The sequence below is a fragment of the Lynx rufus genome, unplaced genomic scaffold, assembly GCF_022079265.1.
Source record: "Lynx rufus isolate CCGP_SWC_20201006 ecotype Redwood Valley unplaced genomic scaffold, mLynRuf1.p SCAF_6, whole genome shotgun sequence".
NCBI lineage: Eukaryota > Metazoa > Chordata > Mammalia > Carnivora > Felidae > Lynx > Lynx rufus.
In genome coordinates, this window is record NW_025814878.1 from 145,377,023 (window position 1) to 145,386,592 (window position 9,570).

The window sequence follows — 9,570 nt, forward strand, 5'->3', positions numbered from 1 at the left end:
CCACTTATTCGTTAGTAGGGTGTTCTTTAACCTCCATGCTTTTGGATGTTTTCCAGACTTTTTCCTGTGGCTGAGTTCAAGCTTCATAGCATTGTGGTCTGGAAGTATGCATGGTATAATTTCAATTCTTGTATACTTATGAAAGGCTGTTTTGTGACCCAGTATATGATCTATCTTGGAGAATGTTCCATGTGCACTTGAGAAGAAAGTATATTCTGATGCTTTGGGATGCAGAGTTCTAAATATATCTGTCAAGTCTATCTGATCCAATGTCTCATTCAGGGCCCTTTTTTCTTTATTGACCGTGTGTCTAGATGATCTATCCGTTTCTGTAAGTGGAGTGTTAAAGTCCCCTGCAATTACCACATTCTTATCAATAAGGTTGCTTATGTTTGTGAGTAATTGTTTTATATATTTGGGGGCTCCGGTATTCGGCGCATAGACATTTATAATTGTTAGCTCTTCCTGATGGATAGACCCTGTAATTATTATATAATGCCCTTCTTCAACTCTTTTTACAACCTTTAATTTAAAGTCTAGTTTGTCTGATATAAGTATGGCTACTCCAGCTTTCTTTTGGCTTCCAGTAGCATGATAAATAGTTCTCCATCCCCAAGCCTACTATCTTTTAAACCCCCCAAACTTTAGGGACATCTTTATCCATTCATCAGCCGGTGGACATTTGTGCTCTGAAAAAGGAAGAAATAGAAAATTTGAACAGACCCATAACTAGCAAAGGAGTAGAATCAGTATTCATCCAACCAATAAGATCCCGGGGCTGGATGGCTTCCCAGAAGAATGCTACCAAACATTTTAAAAAGTCCTATACCTATTCTTTTAAAACTGTTCCAAAAACAGAAATAGAAGGAAAATTTCCCAACTCATTCTATGAAGCCAAAATTACCTTGATTCCAAAACCAAAGACCCCCATTAAAAAGGAGAATTACAGATCAATTTCCATGATTCACAAGGATACAAAAATTCTCAACAGCAGCACTAGCAAATTGAATTCAACAACTTTTTAAAAGAATTATTTTCCATGATCTAGTGGGACTTGTTCCTGGGCTGCAGGGATGTGTCAATATCCAGAAATCAATCAACATGTTACATCATATTAATAAAAGAAAGGATAAGAATGTCACGATACTTTCAATAGATGAATAAAAAGCATTTGACAAAATACAGCATCCTTTCTTGAAAAAACCCTCAAGTAAGTTGGGATATAAGGAACAACCTCAGTATCATAAAGTCCATATATGAAAGACCCACAGCTCATGTCTTCCTCAATGGGGAGAAACTGAGACCTTTCCCCCTAAGGTCAGGAACATGACAGAGATGTACCCTTTCACCACTGTTATTCAACATAGTACTGAAGCCCTAGCCTCAGCAAACAGACAACACAAAGAAATAAAAGTCATACAAATTGGTAAGGGAGAAGACAAACTTGCACTCTTCACAGTCGGCATCATAGTATATGTGGGAAACATGAAAGACTCCACCAAAAAACTGCTAGAATGGATCCATGATTTCAGCAAAGTGCAGAATATGAAATCAATGTGCAGAAATCCGTTGGATTTCTAGACACCAGTAATGTAGGAGCAGAATTTGAAATGAAGGCATCTATCCCATGTTACAGTAGCATCGAAACCATGCCAAATAGGTGAAAATCTATACGCACTGAAAACTATAGAAAGCTTATTAAAGAAATTGAAGAAATACAACTAAATGAAAAAAACATTCCATGCTCATAGATTAGAAGAACAAATATTGTTAAAATGTCAATGCCAGCCAAAGCAATCTACACATTCAGTGCATTCCTTATCAAAATAACACGAGTATTCTTCACAGAACAAACAGTCATAAAATTTATAAGGAACCATAAGACCATGAATAGCCAAAGCCACGTTGAAAAAGAAAACCAAAGCCAGAGGCATCATAATTTCAGACTTTCGCATGTACTACAATGTTGTAATCATCAAGACAGTATGGTCCTGGGACAAAAACAGACACTCAGATCAATGGGACAGAATATAGAACCCAGAAATGGACCTAGAAATGTATGACCAACTAATCTTTGATAAAGCAGGAAAGAATATCCAATGGAATAAAGACAGTCTCTTCAGCAAGTGGTGTTGGGAAAACTGAACAGCGACATGCAGAAGAATGAACATGGACCACTTTCTTATATCATACCAAAAATAAACTCAAAATGGATGAAAGACCTAAATGTAAGACAGGAAATCAAATCCTAGAGGAGAAAACAGGCAAAAACCTCTTGACCTTGGCTGCAACAACTTCTTAATCAACACTTCTCAAGAGGCAAGAAAACAAAAGCGGAAATGGAGTATTGGTACTTCATCAAGACAAAATGCTTCTGCACAGCAAAGGGAACAATCAGAAAAACTAAAAGGCAACAGACAGAATGGGAGAAGATAGTTGTAAATAAACTATCAGATAAAGGGTTAGTATCCAAAATCTATAAAAAACTCATCAAATTCAACACCCCAAAACAAATAATCCCATGAAGAAATGGATAAAAGCCATGAACAGACACTTTTTCCAAGAAGATATCCAGAGGCTAACAGACACATGAAAAAATTCTCAATAACACTCATCATCAGGGAAATACAAATCAAACCCACAATGAGATACTACTTCAAATCTGTCAGAATGGCTAAAATTAACAACTCGGGCAACAACAGGTGTTGGCAAGGATGCAGAGAAAGAGGGACCCTTTTGCATTGTTAGTGGGAATGCAAACTGACGCAGCCACTCTGGGAAACAATATGGAGGTTCCTCAAAGGTTAAAAATAGAACTACCCTACAACCCTGCAATTGTACTACTAGGTATTTATCCAAAGGATACAAAAATGCTGATTCACAGGGGCACCTGCACCCCAATGTTTATACCAGCACTATCAACAATAGCCAAAGTATTGAAAGAGCCCCAGTGTCTTTTGACTGGTGAATGAATTAAGAAGATGTGATTCAATAAAAAAAAATGAACTCTTGCCATTTTTAACAATGTGGATGGAACTAGGGTGTATTATGCTAAGCAAAATAAGACAGTAGGAGAAAGATTCCATTTTATTTCACTTATATGTGGAATTTAAGAAACAAACAAGATAAACATAGGGGAAGGTAAGCAAAAATAAGATAAAAAGAGAGAGGGAGGCAAACCATTAGAGACTCTTAAATACAGAGAACAAACAGGGTTGCTGGCATGTTGTTGGGTGGAAGCGTGGGCTAATGGCCGATAGGCATTAGAAGGGCTCTTGGGATGAGCATTCAGTGTTATATGTAAGTGATGAATCACTAAATTCTATTCCTGAAATCATAATTACACTAGATGTTAACTAACTTTGATTTAAATAAATTAAAAAAAACATAAAAAGGTCTACACAGTGAAGGAAACAATCAGCAAAACTAAGACAACTGATGGAACGAGAGAATATATTTACACATGACATCTGATAAAGGGTAAGTATCCAAATCTACAATGAAATTATCAAATTCAACACCCAAAAAAACCCCAAATAATCCAGTGAAGAAATGGGCAGAAAACATGAATAGACACTTCTCTAAAGAAGACATCCAGATGGCCAAGAGGCACATGAAAAGATGCTCAACGTCACTCCTCATCAGGGAAATACAAATTGAAACCATACTGAGATACCACCTCATGCCAGTCAGAGTGCTAAAATGAACAAATCAGGAGACTATAGATGCTGGAGAGGATGTGGAGAAACAGGAACCCTCTTGCACTGTTGGTGGGAATGCAAACTGGTGCAGCCGCTCTGGAAAACAGTGTGGAGGTTCCTCAAAAACTTAAAAATAGACCTACCCTATGACCCAGCAATAGCACTGCTAGGAATTTACCCAAGGGATACAGTAGTGGTGATGCATAGGGGCACTTGTACTCCAATGTTTATAGCAGCACTCTCAACAATAGCCAAATTATGGAAAGAGCCTAAATGTCCATCAACTGATGAATGGATAAAGAAATTGTGGTTTATATACACAATGGAATACTACATGGCAATGAGAAAGAATGAAATATGACCATTTGTAGCAACATGGATGGTACTGGAGAGTGTTATGTTAAGTGAAATAAGCCATACAGAGAAAGACAGATACCATATGGTTTCACTCTTATGTGGATCCTGAGAAACTTAACAGGAACCCATGGGGGAGGGGAAGAAAAAAAAAGAGGTTAGAGTGGGAGAGAGCCAAAGCATAAGAGACTGTTAAAAACTGAGAACAAACTGAGGGTTGATGGGGGGTGGGAGGGAGGGGAGGGTGGGTGATGGGTTTTGAGGAGGGCACCTTTTGGGATGAGCACTGGGTGTTGTATGGAAACCAATTTGATAATAAATTTCATATTTAAAAAAAAAAAAAGCTCTTGGACCAAAAAAAAATGTGTCTATTAGCCAAACAAACAAACAAACAAACAAACAAAAAAACAAAAAAACCACAGTGAGATATCACTCCACAGCAGTAAGAATAGCTAAAATTAACAACTCAGGCAACAACAGATGTTGGTGAGAATTCAGAGAAAGGGGAACACCTTTGCACTATTTGTGGGAATGGAAACCATTGCAGTCACTCTGGAAAACAGTATGGAGGATCGTCAAACAATTAAAAGTAGAGCTGAGACCCAACAATTGCACTACTAGGAATTTACCCAAGGGATACATAAATGCTGGTTAGAAAGGACACATGCAACCCAATGTTCATAGCAGCGCTGTCAACAATAACGAAACCATGGAAAGAGCCCAAGTGTCTAACGTATTTCCAATTTCAATTATTGTGCTCTTTATGTCTGGTTTGTTCCTTTTTTATCTCTTTGTTTATCTCTATGTATCAGTGATGTTCTCCACTCTTTTCTCAAGACATGGGTATCTTTAGATCATTATTTTAAATTCTCTATAAGACATATTGTTTATGTCCGTTTCACTTAGGTCTCTTGCTGTGATTTTGTCTTGTTCTTTCATTTGGAACACACATCTCTGTCTTCTCATTTTGCCTAACTCTCTGTGCCTGTTTCTGTTAGAAACATCATCTATATTTCATGCTCTTGATAGTAGTTGGCAGGGCACACACTTTTAACAAGTTTGCTATGGCCCTCTTCCATATGGGATACACAGTCACCACAGAGATTGGGCCGGCAGGGTCCACTTCACAAAGCACACATGGGTGAGGTCCACAGTTTTAACAAGATGTGTGCATCCTCCCTAGGAGTTCATCATCCACTAGACTGATGCCCCACAAAGTGCACATTCAGGATACATGGCATTGGCAAGGGGTACTGGTATTCTGGTGCACGGGATCTGCAGTGCCAGGACTGATACAGACTTGACTGGAGGGGCCAGGGTGTGGTGTAAATTATCTAGGCAGTGAATGCCAGAGCCATTATAGATTCCTGCAGGTAGCCTTGTATCCATGCTGGAAATGGGGGGGGGGCAGGGATAATGGCACGCACCAGCTCCATTTTTCTTGGATAAGTCCCACAATAAACCCTGAGATTAGTAAATAACTCCCTCACATCCGCCTCATATGTTTCTCAAAATGTTGCTTCTATGCTTTATCTCAGAGGGCTGTTTGTTGTTTTAGGGGACTCAGGGATGAGGAACTCAGTTTCTTATCAGGGACTTTAAGGATGAGGACTCAGTTTCCTATTGCCTTCCAGGCTCTCCCAAAGCTAGACCCACTAATTTTCAAAGTTCTAGGCTTTAAGTCTCCTTGTTGTAAGAACTGACAACATTTGGCCCCTCTATTTTCAAATCCAAACATTATTGGGATGTGTTTTTCCCATGAAGGCTTCCAGGTGTAATAGTCTGTTTCTCTCCCCTCTCTTTGCCCACCAGTCCCTCCATCTGGGGGCCAGACCCTGCAGTTTAGCTCCTGAGCATGTCTTAACTCTTCCTACCCCCTCTTCAATGTGGCTTCTTCTCTATGTTTAGTTGTGGAATTTTTTAAACCAGTCTTTGGGTCATTTTATGGATTATTTACACTGATGTATTACCTAGTTGTATTTGTCATATGAGGTGAGTTTAGGGTCCTTCTACCTTGTTATCTTCCTCCAGATGTCCCTAAATTATAACCATTTGCTTACATGAATTTTTTTCCAGTAAAAGTTTTTATTTAGAAAATAAAATAAATTTATTTATTTCCAAAATATGAACATGGTAAATAAATATATTTGAAAACATGCCATACCATCAATACTAAGATGGACCTTACCAAGACACTAGGATGTTGAGAGTTCTGCATTTGTATTTGATATATTGATCACACATTGGTAATAGCAAACGTTTATCAAGAGCTGTTCTTCATGAGGCACTTATGGCCAACAACAATCTTATGAAGTAGGCTTAAAGGTTAGGTGGCTCAGAAAAGTTAAAATGTACCTTATGATTGGTATCTTATGATTGGTAGGCAGAGGAAGTGGTGCTGACTCGGATCTATTGGTGACAAAGCCAACATTCTATGGCTGACCCTTGAACAACACAAGGGTTAGGGTACGTCCATGCAGCTGAAAATCCATGTGTAACTTTTTTTTGTTTAAATTTATTTTTAATTGAAGTATAATTGATATACAATTATCAGGTTAGTTTCAGATATAAACAGTGAATCAACAATTCTATACATTAATTTGTGTTCACCACAGTAAATATAGTCACCACCTGTTCCCATACTTTACTATATTTTGGCTATATTCCCTGTGTTGTGCTTTTTATTCTCGTGACTTATTTTAGAGAAAGAGAGAGCAAGCAGAGGAGAGGGGAAGAGGGATAGGGATATAGAAGGAGAAAGAGAGAGAGAGAGAGACAGAGACAGAGACAGAGACAGAGAGAGACAGAGAGGATCTTAAACAGGCACCACACTCAGCACAGAGTCCAGCTCGGAGCTCAATCCCATGACCCTGAGATCACGACCTGAGCTGAAATCAAGAGTTTGATGCTCAATCAACTTAGCCATCTAAGTACCCCATGACTTGTTATTTTGTAACAGGAACTTTGTAACTTTTTAAAAAAATTATTGTTTGTTTATTTTTTGAGACAGAGAGAGACAAAGCACGAGCAGGGGAGGGGCGGAAAGAGAGAGAGAGAGGGAGACATGGAATCTGAAACAGGCTTCAGGCTCTGAGCTATCAGCACAGAACAGGATGCGGGGCTTGAACCCAAGAACCGTGAGATCATGATAGATGAAACCTTTTATGTTTTTCATTTCTGTTATTCAAGAACCTTGAGAAATGGTACCCATCTATTTTCACATGTCTATAGGAAATAAATTAATTAAAATCTATGAAATCATGTTAATATTCTGTTTAGAGACTCAATGTCTCCCCATTCGCTGTAATAGTGGTTCTCAAATTTAGCCTCATTGCCTGTAGTGTTTAGTAAGAAACGTCAGCTGCTGAGTCCATCCTGCATTGTTGGCTCAGTAGGGCTGAGGTGGGCCCAAGAGTGTGCATTTTTGATAAGTTGCCAAGTGACGCTGTTTGTGCTGGTCCAGGACCACACAACTTTAGAAGAAAAAACTAAAACTCTTTGTCAGGCTATGGAGGTTAAAAGTTAAGTTACTCTAACAGAGAAACCCCAAAATAAAATGACTTCATTATATTAAATAATATAGAATATTTTTCTGCTGTAATACTGTGGAGGCATTGCTCTGCTGGTGGGGGTTCTGGTTCCATCTTATTGTTTCATTCCCTCTTAGGATTTTTGGCAAAGCTAGAGACCTTCCACATCCACACTGCAGCCAGCAGGAACAGGAGGGAGGAGGGTGAGAATAAATACCTTCTTATTAGATAAGATAAACCATGAGTTCCACACATTTCACTCCTCATATTATGTTAGTGGAGGCCAGTCTCAGAGATATGATATGCCACATGGTGACCCTGCAGCAGTTAAAACTTGAAGCAGAAAGTGGAATGAATAAGGGTGGGTAGTTGGTCTCCACCACAAAGTCCCCACCGGCAGTATCAAGTGGATGTACAGGGGTGTCTGGGAAGAAAAAAATCAGTGTCCAGTGTAATCCTACATAAAAATATTCCAGGTGAAATATATTCTTAGTACTTGGTACATATCTCTATTACTGTACTTAAGCACATTTAATCATTATATGTTTATTTATCTGTAGTCCCAGATTAGTCTTGAAGCATTTTAAATGTATGAATTGAAGTTCCTTTATGTATCTGTATCTCTATCTCCTATAATTTTGGTGTACTTCGTACATATTTACAAATCGGTACTTGGTACAATTCTTGGTACAAGGTAGACACCAAGTAAGTGTTCCTTACAGAAATGAATTGACTCATCTTCTGTTGGTAAAGGTCAGTGTTATTTCCTTACCTCTCTTCCATCTAACTCATGACTTTGCTGACCATTTTCGTTCACACAGTATTCTCTTTACTGCACTCTTCACATCTTTGTTTCTTAAAGTGTAGATCAGAGGGTTAAGGGTCGGTGTGACGATTGTGTAAAATAGTGTAAGGAACTTCCCTTCATCTTCAGATGTGCTATTCTGTGGCTTCATGTACATATAAATGATTGTTCCATAAAACAGAGTTACTACTGTGAGGTGGGAACCGCATGTATTAAGTACCTTATGCCACCTTGCTGTTGACTTGATCCTCATGACAGCTTGAGTGATAATTGCATATGAGATGAAAATTATTGATAGAGGTGCCAGAAGAAATATCACTCCAAGAGCAAAGACAACAATCTCAATTACTTTTGAGTAGACACAAGCCATCTTGAGCAAGGCTGGCATCTCACAGAAAAAATTATCCACCTCCCGGTGCCCACATCTTGGCAACTTCAAAGTCAAGGAACAAACGATTAAGGTACTGCCAAGACCACCTAACCAGGCAGTGAGCACCATCTTCTGGCAAAGCTGAGGGTGCATTAATACTGTGTAGTGAAGAGGTTGACAGACAGCAGCATAGCGATCATAGGCCATCACAGCCAAGAGAAGACATTCTGTGGCTCCCAAGTCAAGGGCAAAAAAGAATTGGAGCACACACCCTCCATAGGTAATAGACTTTGTTGGACCCCATAGATTTACCAGCATCTGTGGGATAATGCTAGTTGCATAACAGAGATCCAGAAAAGACAAATTGGATAGGAAGAAATACATGGGAGTATGGAGCTGGCTGTCTAGGTTAGATACAAGGATGATGGCTGTGTTTCCTACTAGAGTCATAATATAGAAGACGAAGACAACCCCAGAGATGATGTGTTCTAATTGGGGCAGATCAGAAAACCCCAGCAGGATGAAGTCTGTAGTGGAACTTTCATTATTTGTGTCCATGACTCCTCATGAAGGTCTAGAGGTCAATACCCTGGTAACAAAAAATAGCATCACTTTAGGTAGAAATAAAATGTCTAACGTCTGCATGAGTATCCCAGATGCACTTGTTTGTGTGCTCTCTCCTTTTGGAATATTTCTTTTAACACTGTATTCAGTGACCATAGCTTCCCTGTGTTTATTCATAACCAGAGTGATTCTAAAAATAATATGCTAGAGGCTCTCCAGAACATGGCGGCATAGTAGGATGCTGGT

At 39.0% G+C, this 9,570-nt stretch overlaps 1 protein-coding gene across 1 annotated transcript; it reads right to left on the minus strand.

Moving 5' to 3' along the window:
- Window positions 1–8,373: 8,373 nt before the first annotated feature.
- On the minus strand, window positions 8,374–9,318 carry LOC124529330 (olfactory receptor 2W1-like). The gene has a single exon (XM_047103193.1). It carries the CDS (start codon window positions 9,316–9,318, stop codon window positions 8,374–8,376), a length of 945 nt encoding a protein of 314 aa, XP_046959149.1.
- Between the last annotated feature and the right edge of the window lie 252 nt (window positions 9,319–9,570).